We start from the raw sequence: 17070 nt of genomic DNA, 5'->3' as shown, positions 1-17070 counted from the left end.
TCTTAAATCGGCAGATAAAATTGTATTTATCATGTACAACATGATTTTTTGAAGCATATATGTGTGTGTGTGTGTACATATATATATATATAATGGAATGGTTAAATGTAGCTAATTAACAAATGTATTACCTTCATAGTTATCACTTGTGCAGTGAGAACACGTAACATCTACTTTATCATCATTAACTATGCTCACCATGCTGTACAGCAGATCTCTTGAATTTACTTCTCTTTTCTAACTGTAACTACATATCCTGTGATCAATGTCCTCCCATTTCCCCTTGCCCCTAAGAATTGTTCTCCAAATAATCTTTCTGTTACTTTTAAAACAGATTATTTACAAAAGATATAGATTCAATGTGTTTAAATATTTTCAAGACTTAAAGATAAATAATATTTAAATGTAATATATTTACATTTTAATATTCTAGAAGTTTTCCTGAAATTCTCTTTCCCATTCATTAATAGAAAGTACATGGATCAGACAGGCCTAAAACCTGCTTTATTTTTCCTTTGTGGTTACTAATTTGCCTTATCAGCTTTGCCAAGTAACTTAACGTTCATATAAATTCCATTAGTAAAATAAGTACAGTAATTTATGCTACTTAGTTACCTTAGAGAGGTGGAATAAAAATGAAGAAGTGGTAGAATTAAGTTAATATACACAGTTGAAAAGTATTTGGTATTTTCTTTTTTTTCTGGTATGTCAAATCCTCTATCAAGTGGAGATACAATACATTTTTATATGCACATTAGTGAGAAAGACTGCTGAATTTAAAATATGTTCAAGTTTTTCAGGGAAACAGCCTCTGTAAGCACAAAGACCTGATGTTATCCATTTGTTTTGAACCTAAATTAGAATTGATATTCCTAATAACTAGTTTCAAGCAAGTTATATTCAGAATACTTAATGTAATATGACCTGAATTATAGCAGAAAAAATAAAAACGTACACATACTTTAAATTTATAGTTATTTTCATTACAGCACTAAAGTGAGATACTTAGGATTATGTGAACCACTGCACTCTAGTGAAAGAGAACTTGTTTATGGAGCAAATAGCATACCATTTGTGTGTGTGTGTGTGTGTGCACGCCCACGCGTGCATCCGCGTGCATGTGTATACAGACAGTATTAGATCAGGGTATAAGTAACTGCCTGAAAGGTTATAAGAACTACAGTAATAGCTAGGTAAGCTATTTTGAAATTTTAAGCAAAATTCAGTAACTCAGACATAACATACAATATTTATTTCAAATATATTTCCATTTCCTATGTATTAATATGATACTCATCAGCATTTAACACAGAATTTCAATCTTCAAGTCAGAATGTGGAAAGGAACAAGGTGACAGGCAGCAGATACTACATCTAATACTACATCTATTTCCACTTGAGACTGGAAGAGAGCTCCCATACAGCCATAAATTGCTGCATAAATAAAGCACTAATTGTTGAATACCAAAATGTTTTAAAATTATCAGTAATTCCCAAGAAGAGGAGGGCAAGCAAATGACCACACCTCTTTTCCTCTGGGTACTTATGAAGGGCACATATTCCTCCTAATCCAGCTATTTCTAGTACAATCTTACTGGAAAAGGAGCATCCTGTAGTGAGAGAGAGCACATATTTTTTGACAGGAACTAAACTGTCTGGAGTTCAAATTCTGGATCTGCTTCTGGTTATGTGACCCCAGAGTAATTATTCATTCTCCCTAGGCTTCAGTTTCCTCATCTGTAAAATGAGATGATTATATGTTTAACTGTACTCCTTACCTTCTGGACCATGTGGGGTAATTTTTTCCCTTTTAAGTTTCCAAACATAAAATGAATGATTCTCCTCTACTCCCATCAAATTTCTTTTTAAAAAGGAACTTTCATATATTTTAAGCAAAAGTTCTTGATAAACAGATGATCCTTATCAGTCTAAGATAAAATGTGAGGTGCTTGTTCTTCATACCTCAGTGTACCCTTTCACAACCATTATAAAGTTGGGCTGAGAGAGCTTCCAACCTCCAAAACACAGCCAATAAATATGAGTCTGGAGCTTCGTCTATATGTAGAAATCTATTTCCTGACCCTAGGCACCCCAACTTTGTATAAGTCATTATTTTTTGCATTATCTCTAGATCTGCAAGTGTTGCCATTCAAAAATGGAAACTCATTTGTCAGTAAGAGCATGTGATAAAAATTAACCCTCTGGTTGCCAAAAATCAAGAAGGATGTGTAGTCAGCTCTTGGCTGGATATCAGGCAGCAAGGACAGTCTAGACTGGTGGCTGTGCAAAACCACCAAAACAGATTAGGAAGCTCAGAATGATGGAGCTGTGGAGATGTTCGGGAATGAAACAGTGTTGATCATCCAGGAAAACACAGATGAAGACAGACACAGCCTATCTCTTTCACTTTTGCTAAAATACTTCACCATTTTAATCTGGCCAGAAACCCTGGTCAAATATCTGATTCCAGGGTTTATTTCCAGGAACAAAGGACAGGCAGACAAGCCACTCCTAAGCACTCATAAAAAGAAGGGGAGCTGGGTGTGTCTAAAGCATATGAAAGTGGATTCCATATCCTTAAGGTTACCTTTAAGATTTCTTTGGTATCCCTAAACACCACCTCTCAAACTCTTGACTTGAGTTTCCTGATAAGAGAAAGAGCACACATCGTGGACACATAGGTAGCTTTCTTTTCGTTTTCTTTCATTCCTTTGCTCTTTGTAAATTCTGTGGGAATACCGTCATGTTAAATAGGTCCATGTTATCTCCTCCGAAGGGACTAGGAACTCATTTTAGTATCAGATGGGAATAAAATTCCTAGCCCAGCTGCTGTTTTGAACAGCCTAAACGGATAGGGCAGAAGTTCAGTAGAACCCCACTTAACTAAACTCTGGTATGTTTAGGAGGTTTTGTTTTGTTTTGTGTTTTTTTTGTTTTTGTTTTTTGTTTGTTTCTTTTTGCAGGGATGGGGGCAACTGATTTTCTTTTCTCAGAGAACTTTTATTACTCTCTTCCATATTCTTATTTTTTCAGAGTATAACAGATTGGCAAAATTTTCAAAGTAAAGATGTTGGGGTGAAGACAGAGTAAACATCCTAGCCACAAAGACAACCCAAAATAGAACAATAATCATGAATTTTTAACTGTCTTCTTAGCCACTCTAAAGTAACCCCTGAATCTCCATTAGACTGTTCTTGCAAGCCTTCTTTCCTTATTCTCCTGTCACCTCTCTTATGTTCTCTCTTAGCAGCCCAACAAGTCTACCCATTTAATTCATGCAAAGGAATCTGGGACTCCTGTTGATGCACATGCCCTTGTTGAAGAGTCTTTTTTCAAATAAATAAAGTTATCTCTGTGAAAATATTTTCCTATTTTGGGACATTTATTTTGATTCCAATTCTCCCATTTCATAAATAAGGCTGAGATGAAAATCCTTGTATAGAATTCTTGGCCTACCTTTTCCTTGTCATTTCCCTTGAATTTAAATTCATAAAAGTGGAATTAATTGATCCAAGTATATGAACAGTTTTCACTATTCTGTATAATTGCTTTCCGGCACACTTTATATCTTCAAAAGAAATACTTGCCATCATAACATCCTCTGAGGCATGATATATTAACCTGAAGCCATAACATATCTAGAAAATGAAGTCAAGTAGGATAGGCAAGTGTTCTCTACACATCTTTTAACTCAAAAAATTAACAAAAAAGACTAATACATATTGTTCCATAAAAATCATAAACTCCAAAAATATTCAATGTTAAGGAATGAGGACTGGAAAAGAAAACTTCTTTGCTTTCACATGAAGAGTCATCCTAGTTCTTACTCAAATTCTCAACTTTCTTTCAACTGCTTTCCAGCTTTTCCCACTCAAGAAAAACTTTCTCAGAGCTTGACAAATGAGAAGACTACATATGTGTGTGAGGCTTTAAGATCAGTGCACACATGCAGTAAAGCCAGATGCTCATGCTTTTGTGTCAGCTTCCATCCATGTAAATGCTCCTCCTAAGCCTGAGTTTACCTTCCCCACCCTCTGGCATCCACCTACACCCAGGCAGGTGTCAAACACTCTTCTTCATATGTATATTAGGTGACTGGATTCAGGCTGATTTAAATTGGAAGATAAGGAACCCCATTTAGGAATAAGTTACATTAGTTGTAATTGTACAACTAACCTCTTGTCAGGGAGCTTATCACTAGTATATGAAGTACTTATTCAGTGATTGGTAAATGGATATTTTATTTCACAATCGCCTACTGACCAATGTGTACATGAGTCTTCAGAAGCAAATCTCAGAAGGAAAAGTGAAAAAACTTGAGGGCTGAAGCCCATTTTGTTTTTGAAACTGTAATAAGCATAATTAAAAGACAGCTTGGGAAAAATATTTGGAAATAACATGAGATATATAAGGACTATATAAAGAACTTAAGACATAAAAGCATAAACTATAATCATTCCAATTTAAGAACAGCTAATAGAAAGACACGGAAAATAGCCAATGCACATAAAATATTCGCTATCTTTGCATTGGAATAGAGCAAGTTCATATTTTAAACCAGAAGTTGAAAGCAACTGCACTGAACAGGATAATCTTGGACTTGGAGAGTAAATGGATCATTTACTAAAATACTAAAAATGAAACTGGTGGGTTTTTTTTTACAGGTACCATTTAAGTCTCTTATATTCCAGTGCCACATCTAGAGTGGAATTTCCAACCAAACTAGAGATGCATTTGAAAAAATGGGATCTATATCACAAGTGTCTTATGTGTGTATTACAGTCTATCTTAAATATTTTAGAATTAAGGTATGAAGACTTTGGAAATACGTCCAATTCAGTAAAGACTGGTTATAAGTTGGATTCTGACAGCCTAAGTAAATACTCTACTATCAGAGAAAACACATCAAAGACTTATGATATATAATCTGGCACAGAATTAAAATAACTTTTATGACAGCAATAAATAACCACATGCTAGATATTGTATAAAGATTATAGGAGAAATATGTTACTCTAACCTTATAAAAATACTTATTTTCATAATTTAAAAATGATGCCTGCACTAGAGTGCTGTAATTATAACCAAAAAACCTAGATGTATTCAAAATGAGGAATAATCTACTAGCGTTATCAGTAGACCTCTAATTTTTTAAATAATTATTAAAGGTCATCATTTTTATCAACATATCTTTAATTATTATAATTAATTATTTCCAAAAGGCTATATCACATATATGGGAAGAAGGGTCATAAAATGTTTAATTTAAAAATAGGAGTATAATTATAATACAGAAACTAGATTGATAGTTTTCACTGCTTTTTGACATTCTAAAAGTACAAATCTAAATGTCAACAGCTAATCATGGGTAATCTGCTATTGATTTTTCTCTGTTTAGAAACACCAAGTTCTGGCAGCAATTTCTAATTCTATGTGCTTCTCAAATACAAAAATACAGGTTCTACCAAACAGCAATTTACCTAATTTCTAAAGATAAATATTAAAGAATAAAAGCAATTCCAAAGTTCTGCAATACTGCTAAAAACAAATATTTAATACAGTTAGGAAAGAGAGAATTACAATAACAACATTTAACATGATAGGGGATGACAAGTAACTACAGGTATTTGAAGAAATATTCTAAATTGGATATATCATAACCATACATGTATTGTCAATTTTATGTTCATCTAAAGGTAAAATAATCAATAAACAAAGGCATACAGAATCTAGTAAAATTTAGATTTTGTGTTGTTATATTTTAAAGAAAGCTCTCATCACTAAATAAAACATTTTTAAAGAGTAAGATAAAGCTTTTATAAAAAAAAGCCAAGTCACATCACTTACTTAAAAGTTCTATGCTCAATCTAAAACATTCACTTGGATATTAATATTTTATCCTTAAATGCAGAAGTTTTAATCTTTAAACGCATAAAAACTAATTCAGTTACTTAAAAATGGAGGTCTCTGGAGGAGTCATTCATCTTAATTCTCTAATTATTTTCATATATTCATGATGATAAATCCTGATAAATGTGAGATTCATTTTCATTTCCCATGTGTAACTCAAGCTTCTCAAGTTCTCAAGCTTATTTGTATGTAAAGTTTATATCATTTCTCTTCATTTTATCTATCTTATATTGTATTTTAATTTCAGCTATACCTCTTCAATTTTATCACACTGTCCTCTGTGGGAGGGCAGGGGCAAGGGAGCTGGCAGATCTTATTTCATTTTAAGGAGTCACACAAATCATGGCTAACATATGGTCATGGCCAATATACTGAATGAATATTTACTCTCAACGTCTCTGTATATTAGTTCCTAGATCCTTGAGAACAGTACTTTTCATTTCTCTAAACAATAGTTTGTAGATGGTAATTCACCAACTGTACAGCTGAATACATGTTAACTTTGATATTTAAAAATTGTTTAAATATTTACTGACCTCATTAGCTAAACTGTAAGCTCTCACAAGTTGGGGCAGTGGTCCGCCTTTGTGTCTCCTGTTTCTCAACACATCAAACATAACAGGTGTCAAAATATTTCATTTAAAAATTGAATGAATATTTGCTTATTGTCGAACTAGTTTGAGAATTCTAAAAAAAGTATATTATATATAAAACCTATGAGATTAAGAACCTAAATATTTATATAAAAGGAAAAAAAACTAAAATAAATAAATTTTTAAAACCCAAAGATAACTACTGATATATTGCAATGAAGAAGTATTTGAGAAATTTAAAACAGAAATATGTTTAAAATTTTATCTGATTTTAAGGCTTGGTAGCATTTAAAATATACATATACCATTTAGCTTTAATAAACCTATTAAAACTTTAGATTACTAACATTAAAATAAATTACTACATTTAATTCCACATTTCTGGTTAATAGGGTTCTTGAAAAATCTAAGAAAATAAACAAAATAAATAGATTGCTGGTCGTAAAGTAGTGAATATTATAAAGGTTCTTACATGTGTAATTTTTATTAAACAAACTAGCAAGCTGTTATTTTAATAACCTAAGTGAACTACATTATTTTCTAACCTATAAAATGAAGTTATTATACCATAGCACAATAAGACAATAAGTTATCATACTATAAGTACCTTTTTGCTCTACTATGGCATCGTAAAAATAACAATAAAATTGGAGCATGCTAATTTCTACTTCTTTTCTAACCATGTAAAGAAATGTGCTACACCAACAGTATATACTTCCAAAGTTGTTCTGTTTCTTTTTCAGATAAAAATGAAGATGTCTGATTGTTCCGTCATTAAATTTAACATATAAAATAGCCTAGGTGACAATGAACTTCTCTCATTAAATGTTCTAGTATTCTACAATTTTTCAAGATATTCCAGACTTTATTTTTTGATGAGGCATTATGCTGATTGCTAACAAGTGGACCAATACATAGATTTCATTTTATTTTAAAAGTTGATAAAATTCTTTTACGACTTTGTACAATGGAATCTGATGCTCGACTATTTCTTATCACACTTCATGGCAACTACTAATTATTTTCACTTGCCTTCACAAGATAAATATTATTTAAGTATATTTTAACTCAAGAGAAAGAAGAGATTTTTAATATTAAAAAAAAGTTTTGGCTAAAATTGTTTGTCATCAATGAATTGATATTAGAATAATATCAAGGGACCTAGGCCAGAGTATGGTTCAATATATACAGCCAGAGAGAATCCTTAATGAATAGTATCATTAAACAACAGAGCCACGAATCAGCTTTTCTCCTCACTCTCTTTTTCTTTAATCGTTGGTATGTTTATAGCTACTTACCTTATGCATTGTATTTAAAAATCAATTTTAGTTATATGAGATATCAGTTCTCAGAATAACTGATTTATTGGCCTCTACATACTTAAATTCTCTATTTACTCATTTAATTTCAATTATGTTTTGCAATATTAGTGTCATTTTATAGAAACATATGGAACAATATGTCTCTCTTTAACAATAAAAATTAAGGTGCTACCAAGACTAATTCCACTCAAATTCGTGGTCAATCACATCAATTATTCTTAGATAATTTTTACTTAGAATATATATTAATGCAATATTTTATTTCCTAGTACACAACATTTATCTTTATTAACTTGCCTTAATGTATCTAAATATAATTACCACAAGTAGGCAAGTTTCTATACTTTTAAAAAGTTATGGATCTTTGTAAATATTAAAAGTAAGTGCTTTTACTATTTCTAGATGTTATACTCTACGTACGAAGAATGTGCTTCTCTTTGTAACACTCGTGTAGCTCAAAATACAAGTATCATATTATAGTACAGTCACCTGAGAGAACATATAATTTACTGTGATTAGTGAATTAACATAATAAATTACATAAAAATTATTTAAAATCTACTTTTAAATTATATTTAAAAGTATCTTACTTTTTATCCAGATATCTAAAAGATACCTAACATTACAAGAGTAAAATAATAGACTAAATATTTCTATCTCCTTAACATCCATTTTCTAAGGCAATGTTGTTTCATATTTCCTCTGATCAAAAAGTATGCCTTTTACACTTGAAGTTACAAAGTGAAATAGTAGGAAGCACAACGAGTTGTCCATTACACCTATCAAGCACAGGTCACCAAATAGGCCAAAAGCTGGAGGACTCAGAATCCTGGGAAACTAGCTCAATATATTTTTCAGGACCTGGAGTGAAAATACACACTTTCATCCCAATTCTCACAAAGCTCAGTTAAAACATACAATTGCTACTATTTGAAATAGGAAACTTAGCATCTTCAACATGAATTACACTTTTTAGTAACTAACTCACGAAAAACAAGCACACCAAAATATATAAAAAATGCCAGTCTAACATATTTTGAACAAAAGCTCAACTCACACATCAGTCCACGGTAAGTCATTAAATGTGTGAAATATTTATCTTTTGTACATATGAACATGTTTGTAAAAATGCATATTTATACATTTTTATGTAATTAAGTAGAATATCTGTCAAATCATACAACTAACATCAGAAGAGTCTTGTGAAGCAATTTACAAATAAAACACAAATGGTACACAGTAATTCTTTACTCTCTTCCCTTTCTCCCATGCAACATCATTTACTACAAAATTCTTCATCTTATAGAAACCATCAAGTAATTGAAAAATAAGTATCGATCACTCAAAATATAAAATGCCAGTATGCAAACTGAGATTCAAGACCACAGAATGTGAGGATAATCTTTGTGTAACCTCAATACTTAGCATAACGCCTAGTATTAAATCCGTGGTTGCTGAGTGACTTATTATCTTAACTTTAAAAAAAAATGTAATAAAATAATAGATATTTTTAAATAAACGGTACATAAATCTTTATTGTTTGGGCTAATTGGTAAACACTGTCATATAACAAATATGTTTTTAAAGCTTTTATACTTCATTGAATTTGATTTTGGGGAAACAGAAATTCTTCCTATCAGATCTGGAAACAGACTGAAACTCTTTACTGGATCATATATTCTGCGAAAAAAAGTTCTCTTTGAACCTTTATGTATGGCAAATACACTGCCTAGCCATATAGCAGGCAATAAATATCTGCTTAAATAATCAATCATTTTGTTTTAGAGAATTTATAATTGAAAACTGAAACTGTATAGCCTATAAGAAGTTATACAGTTTATTTAAAGGAAATAACTATATGAATAGTATTTTCTAGAACATTTTAAAGCACTAAAGTAAAATGTAAGATTTATTGCATTTGGATATATATTTAAATACATTTAGAAACATTTAAATGAAGTATCTCCAGAATATGAATTTTCTAAAAAATAGTGTATAACAGTGTTAAGAATTTTTATGTTCTCTATATTTAATAATTATTTTCATATAGTAGTATTAACAGGTAACTCAAAATAATAATTAATTGCTTAGATAAAATTTTTAATTGCATAAAATTTACTATTGTTTACTTAAAAGTATAACAGTTTCTTCCCTCACTCCATCCCCAAAAATATCACATACCCTGAAATCTCATTTCCTAGGTCTTGCTGAACACTCCTTCATTTAAACAAAATAGAGAGATAAGTATAATTGAAAGGATCTGAAAACACATCATTCTATATCCAGGATCACTTAGAATTTGTGTTTTCAATAACAGTAATTTGATCATAACAGAGATGAATAAAACTGGTACATATGTCAAATCCTCAAATATTGCTCTTTATTAGCCAAAACCTAGACTCTGTTGGCTTACTATATTGCCTAATGAAGATGTCCCTACATACTTATGCAGTCATCCACTGACAAAAAATAACTACATATAAAAAGTTACCATGTCAGAAATGAATCAAATTGCATTTGTTGATCCAAATGAGTTTACCTTATGTACAATGGTTTGAAATAACAAAACTGCCCTATTAAAATTATGTTTTAAATTATTGTTTGAACTGAATAAAGTGGAAAATACACATCTTAGCCTTGCTACATAGTTTTGTTCTATTCCATCCTCCCTATCCCTTGACAATTATCAATATTTAGTAAGGTAATTTTAATGGGGAATAATGAAAAATTTATCTGGGCTTCTTGCATGTATTTCTCTATGAAGACAAGATGTTCCCATGAATTCTATTTACAAAACATATTTCAAACCCATCTTCTTCTCTCCGTCTCCACTGCCACCACTCTAGGCCAGGCCACCATACACCTTGTTCGGAAAACTGCAACTGACTCCCAATTCTACTCATCATCTCCCAATTAAGCTTTCGTTCACTAGTCATGGTGCTATTAAAAGGTAAATTGGTTCATTTTACTCAGTTGGTCAAAACCTCCCTATAGATTCATGTTTTACCCGGGATAATATAAAAACTCAGCTTCTTAACATGGATCTTATTCTACTCTGAGGACTCTGGTTCCTGACTATCTTTCAGACCTCACTTTCTGCAACTCGCTTCCTTGAAAAGTAAGTTTCAGTCACCCCGGACTCAGTTTTTCAAGTGTGTCAAGCTCATTTCTCTTCAAGACCCTTGCTCAGGCAGTTTCCACTACGTGTTATGCACTTCTTCCCACTCTGCAGAATGACCTCTTTCTCTTTCCTGAGAATGAGGTTTCAATGTCACCTTCAAAGTCTTTCCAACTGTCCCATTTCAAATAGCACATCTCCCTTGTTATTTCTTAATGCCTTTGTTGCTTCAGCCATACATAATTCTTACAACCTTTACTGTTTTATTTATTCACCCAAATTCCATGAGAGCACGTGCCTTATTTATCTTTTCTTTTAAATCCATAATCTAAATTTTAGATTACAGAAAACAATACTCAATAAAATAATGCAAGAACAGAATATATCTTCAGTTTGTTTAAATGTCAGTCTGATTAAATTACAAGTTGAATAGAACTCTGTAGAGGTATGCAATTTGATCCTGTATCAATTTAGTTTGGTTACATGATTGACAATGTATGTTAGACAAAGTCAACCTATTTTGATCACTTAACTATATATATTGATTTCCAGCATGTTTGTAATCCCAAGATGGTGAGTCAAGGGTACAATGAAAAAATTTCTATTCCTGTTGGGCCCTGGTTGATGAACAGCATGAAGTGGGATCTATTCTTTCACCATTTAGAACAAATGAAGCATGTAGTCAGAAGCAGTTGTGTGGGAGAGGTAGGAGAGGAAAAGAGAAAGAGTTACTGAAATGGTGATAGGGAAAGAGGGTTGGTAGAGGGAAATTTGTATCTTTTGTACTTAAGTCACTTATACTAGTCGTTTATAGTAGCAATGATTAGTGAAGAAACAAACATAAGGCTTTCTACTTTAATATTTGTTAACACTTATTTTGTGATGTAAAAGTAACAAAGAAGTAAAAGGATGTAATTTAATCATTAATTTACCCTGTACCAAAAGATATATACATTTCCCTGAGGAAATTCATATAGAAGTGCTATACTCAAGAATATTATATTAACTTTAACTATATTCATCTATGTCATTTTTTCTTTGAAGAAGAGTTCCTTAAGGATTATGTATAATTTCTGTGCAAGAAAATTTTTTCTAGATATAGTATTATCCCAGGACCAGAACAAACAACACTTAGATGATCACTGCTGGAGCTGCATGAAAACATTTTATCTCTGTACTGTGGATGCTAATCAATAATGATTAATTATACAATTACTTATTTTATATTGTAAATGTATAGTAAAATTATATTCTAAGTTGTATTTATACTTATGACTAAAAAGAAGTGATCTGATAACAATTTCTGGAACCCCTACATCTATACGTAGTTTATCCTCAAAAACTAATTTCTTCTAAATGGTCTTTCAGAAACATTCTTTCTAAGTAATCCAGTGTTCCTAATTTAACAAAATTTTTAATATTATCAGTATTTTAATGTTCACTTTTGAACATTCTTTAAAAACTTCCTCAATGTCTCCATTTCTATAAATATAAGAACAATATTCAGAGTTTGTGAATAAAACTTATGGATAAAACTAATTTTAGGCCATGAATTTTGTTAAACAGATGTTTTTCTGCTTATATTTACTTGTATTTATATACAACTCAGTGGATTATGCAGTTGATTCACTCAAATTAATAAATTTAATGAAATCAACCACACTATTGTTTTGCTTGTTTATTTTGTTTGTCATTGAATTGCCTGGGGGGGAAAATCGACTCACAAAGTATTGGTAATAAAATAAGTTCACTAGACTCATTTACCCATATCATATTTTGACTTAATTGAATTATTTGAGTATGCAATTGATTATTTTAAAAAGCATGGGCCACACCCTTAGATATGCATCAACTCATTTAGGCTATAAAGTTGTATTTGCTGCAGAATAATCTCTGAAAAAATGGATCCCTGGTGTCTACTGGCCACTGTGATATATGATAAATGGTGAGCTTATACATGAAGCAAGACTGTGTTTTATATTCATGTAAGTGTCTAGTACAGAAATGAGAGGCTATATTCCTTGAAAAGATAAAATCTTCTTAAAATAAAAATTACCAACACTTAATTAATACTGTGGTTTTAAATACAGGGAAAATTAATGGACTATGAGAGAGATTTAAACACAATTTATGTTTCCACTTATTCAATCAGATGAAGTGATCTAGGAAGCACCTGGACTTTCTGATCGATTCAAGGAGGTTTGGTTAATAGGAAGAGAGAGTCAAATTGATTTATTTCATCCTTACAGTCAGCTTCACACAGTTAAAAGACAAGAGAAGAGATCCTTTCTACAGTCAAGTTACTGTCAGCACCATGTTAAAAGAATGAGATAGTTTACTTTTTTGTCATTATCATCATCATTTTACCTTGCTTATAACGGAAAAATGGGGATTGGGGTGGGGGTTGTACGAAAGGTGAATCCATTCTTTTCAGCCATGAAAGATGTCATATAATTTGGTAAAACAGATATATAACATTAAAATTTTACTTTGTGAATATCTTTAATCAGGAAGAAGTTACACATAAATGTAACTTTATCCTCTATAAAATAACACATTTCAAAATTAAAACATTCCATTAGCCTTTAAAGTGAAAATTATTGGACAATTAAAACTATCTTCTCAAAACTAAATATGAATTATATTACTGTTTATTTTTATGTGTATAATAAATCAAATTTATATTTAACATTAATCTTTCCAAGTTGAGTACATATAATTCTATAATGTCTCATGTTTTCCAGGTTTAAAAACATGCTTTGATTTATTGTACCTATTATGAAACTATAAATAAGGAAAATATCCCTAAAACGCTTTTAAGAATAACATTTAGAAACATAGCATTTTATTAACCATTAGTGTGATGATTTCAATATTTGAAAGTTATCTCATCAGGAAAAATTTCTATTCATTATGACTTTAGACTGTAAAAGCATCAGTTTATAAATAATCATTTTTGTCTGATAAAAATTCTGACTATACTTTATAATGTTCTTTTGAAGAAGTCACCTAAATTTTATCCAATTTAACCTTCAGGTACTATTTTGCCCACTGTACTCTTATGCACAACCTGTGCTATCAGTGTATCAACACAAATTCAAATTAAGAGTTTAAGTAGACAATCTTTAATGCTTCTATTTAACTGATGGGAAAATTGGATAATACTCATTCACTAAGTTTAGCTAATTAATAAAAATAAATAAATTACATATGTTTGGCATATATTCTAGGTCAAACTTCTGTAAATACTATGAGAAAGTCATTAAAATGGATATGCAAATACAAATTACTAGAAGAGGTTAATAAATAACACCTCAATGCTTTTAAATTTACTATGAATGTCTGAAAGGTCATGCTTTAACAGGACACATTTTAGCAGAATGGCACTTTAGGGTCATTTGTAGATGCAGATACCTGTTTTATTTATGTTAGTATCCCCGGGGCCTATGGTAGTTACTGATGTATCATAGGTATCTAAATAAATAAACGTTGTTTGGGGAAATTATTGCATGCGAACAACTGTTATAAACTTCTAGTACACTCGACTCTCAAAGTATTCATCTCTAGTATCCCTATTTACTATTATAAAGTACAATATCAATGTCTGACTTTCCAATTATTAAAAATTGTTTTCTCTCCTTATAACAAAAAAGGGTAATCGTTACACTTTTTTTTTTAACAATCTTCTATCTTCACAGAAATGAAGTAACTATCTATTCAATATTTTATACCAATAGTCTTTGAAAACAAATGAGGATGTAGTGTGATGGTATATACCACCACAGCAAAACACGACACTGTAACTGGTATCTATTATGTGATCTATCTTCAAAGTCATGAGGGTTATGTATGGTTTCCAAATTCACTTACACATTTGTGATTGCATTCTGTCAGTTTAAAATAACTGTAATAATTAGGAAAATATGCCAAAGTATCACTGTATAAATGAGAACTTAATAATTATATTTTATTCTGATTCTGAATAATATTTCTAAGTAAAATGGCCATATATGTTGATGACAAAAAAAGAATGCTGTGTTGTTTGTTTTCTCCCTTAACCTTTTCCGTGTCACACAAAAAGTGAACACCTTCAAGCCATCTGACCTCCATTTTCATAACTGCAAATTACTTTGAGACTCTGAAACATATGCCTTATACGTTAAATGATAACTATAACTGACCACCACACACAATACTTGAAGGGACACATCGGTTGGTCATTAGAGCACGAATGAGAGAATATCTAGCCAGGTACACGCTGGAAAACTTTTATGGTTGTTTCATGCTTAGTCTGAAAGGACTTAGAATATGCAGGTGGTAATTCTTATAGATCTTTATTCACAGCAAAAATACAATGAGATATATTTCATGAAGGCTGTATGAATAGAAAAACGGAAAATGCTCAAATATTCTAAGGGTTTTCCATCACTTTTTACACATTGTTCACCTCCACTTTACCACTTTACCCACCGAAACAAAGTCCTCCAAGAAATCTGTCAGTGACTTGACTTCATGAATAGGATATTCACAACTTGGAAATTCACCCTAAACGCTTTTCTACTCCCTGCCCGCAAGAATATGAAACCCCAACACAGATCTGGGGCATCTGGTCTAGGAAGAATTTCGAATAAGTCTACTTCGGTGGCCCGGATGGTAGATGAAGCCTGGGGACTGAGGCTGGGCGAGGGCGGCAGACTCACCGGAGGGGAGGGGAAGGGCTGATAACTGGTCACGGGGCACAGCGGGAGCACCCTGCCTTTCAAGAAGGCATGTGGGAGAACCACACGTTCCCCTGAGATGAGCGACCACCAAGAGCCAGAAGTCTCTATTAAGTGTGTGCCACAGAGCCTGACCTCCGGTGGAGACAGAGCAGCGGGGAGCGGCCCCACGGGCGACAGCGGTGGGACGCAAATGCAGCTGATATGCTCACGCTACCATTTAAAGACATTTAGAAGCACAAGGTATCCTGGCCCGTGGGGTCACCGTCCCGGGCGGTGTGGACAGGGCGCTATGGTAAGGGGACATCCTCAGCCCCCTCGTGTGGCGAGCCAGGAGACGCTGACCCCTGGACAAAGTTACCTGCCGGAGGCAACCAGTGCCCTGGTTCTTCAAACACCCTCCTCCTCCCACCCACTCCCGCTCCTCCGCCCCGTCCCTTACCTTGGTTGTTGGAGACGTGACTGCAGTCGCCTGGCCATGCTGCCAGCAGAGGCAAGAAGAAACCAAATTGCAAAAGAAATTCCCGGACTTCGCAGCCCCCCATGGTTCTCCTCGGCTCTCTTCTCCTCTCCCTTAAAGAGAAGTGGCGGCAGCGCAGGCAGGTGTTCTGGGTAGGATGGGGGTCCTTGTCCACGTCTTCTTCCTCCTCCTCCTCTTCCTCCTCCACCCGGCCCGCAGGGGGTGTCCCGGGGCGCCCCCCGCGCGAGGTCCCGGGGACAAGGCACGAGGGTCCAGGCTGCCCAGGTGCAGGTGCAGCTGCTTCGGAGGAAGACGCTGCCTGAGGCGCCGGGGAGCTCCTCGCGGCTGGAGGCGAGGGGAATTGCATCCACCACAGTGTCCCGCTCGCGCGAGGACTATTCACTTGGGCCCGAGAGAGCGCGCGCGCAGGAGCGAGCTCGGGCTGTGGTTTGGAGGAGGGGAGTGAGGGGGCGGGGAGAGCCTCACCGCGAGGACGGGGGCGGGGAGGGACTGCCAGGTGGGGCGGGCAGTTGGGGCGGCCCGAGGACCTCTCCCGACTCAAGTGAGCACTTGCGGAGCCAAAAGCAGGGGAGGCGCAGCAGCTGTGAAGAGGCGTGGGGGTCGCGGGAACTTTCCTCTGGCCAGTGCGAGGAGAGCCAGGCGGACGAGGCGGCTCAACGGAGCTGCGAGTGGTTGGAGCAAGGTGCGGACTGAGTCCTCAGCCCCTGGCCTGAGCGGCGTGGGCAGCGGCTCGTGCCGCGCACACCTCCGACTCGGTCGCGTCTATGCCGCGCTCTGGCCGTGGCAGCCGCTTGCCGGGCATCTCCGAGGCCGCCCTTAGTCCCACAAGCACTTAGCCGCCCATTTCATAGCAGCGGCGCCGACCGTTTTAAGAGGAGTCAGCTCCAGACACCGCCTCCCACTTACTTCTCCCCATTTCCACCGCTGGA

The 17070-nt window shown here is 34.2% G+C and overlaps 1 protein-coding gene across 5 annotated transcripts in view; it reads right to left on the bottom strand.

The window, feature by feature from the left end:
• EPHA6 (EPH receptor A6) overlaps positions 1-16582 on the bottom strand; it is a 928471-nt gene extending 911889 nt beyond the window's left edge. For all 5 annotated transcript variants that reach the window (XM_031661852.1, XM_031661826.1, XM_031661827.1 and 2 more), the window contains exon 1: positions 16103-16582. In XM_031661852.1, the coding sequence (XP_031517712.1) occupies positions 16103-16487 (385 nt within the window). In that variant the 5' untranslated portion in view covers positions 16488-16582. The remainder of the gene's footprint in view (positions 1-16102) is intronic.
• Between the last annotated feature and the right edge of the window lie 488 nt (positions 16583-17070).

Source organism: Papio anubis, chromosome 2 (assembly GCF_008728515.1).
Source record: "Papio anubis isolate 15944 chromosome 2, Panubis1.0, whole genome shotgun sequence".
In the NCBI taxonomy this organism is placed as follows: domain Eukaryota; kingdom Metazoa; phylum Chordata; class Mammalia; order Primates; family Cercopithecidae; genus Papio; species Papio anubis.
Note: the sequence above shows the minus strand (reverse complement) of the source record. Positions and strands in the feature narration are given on the sequence as shown.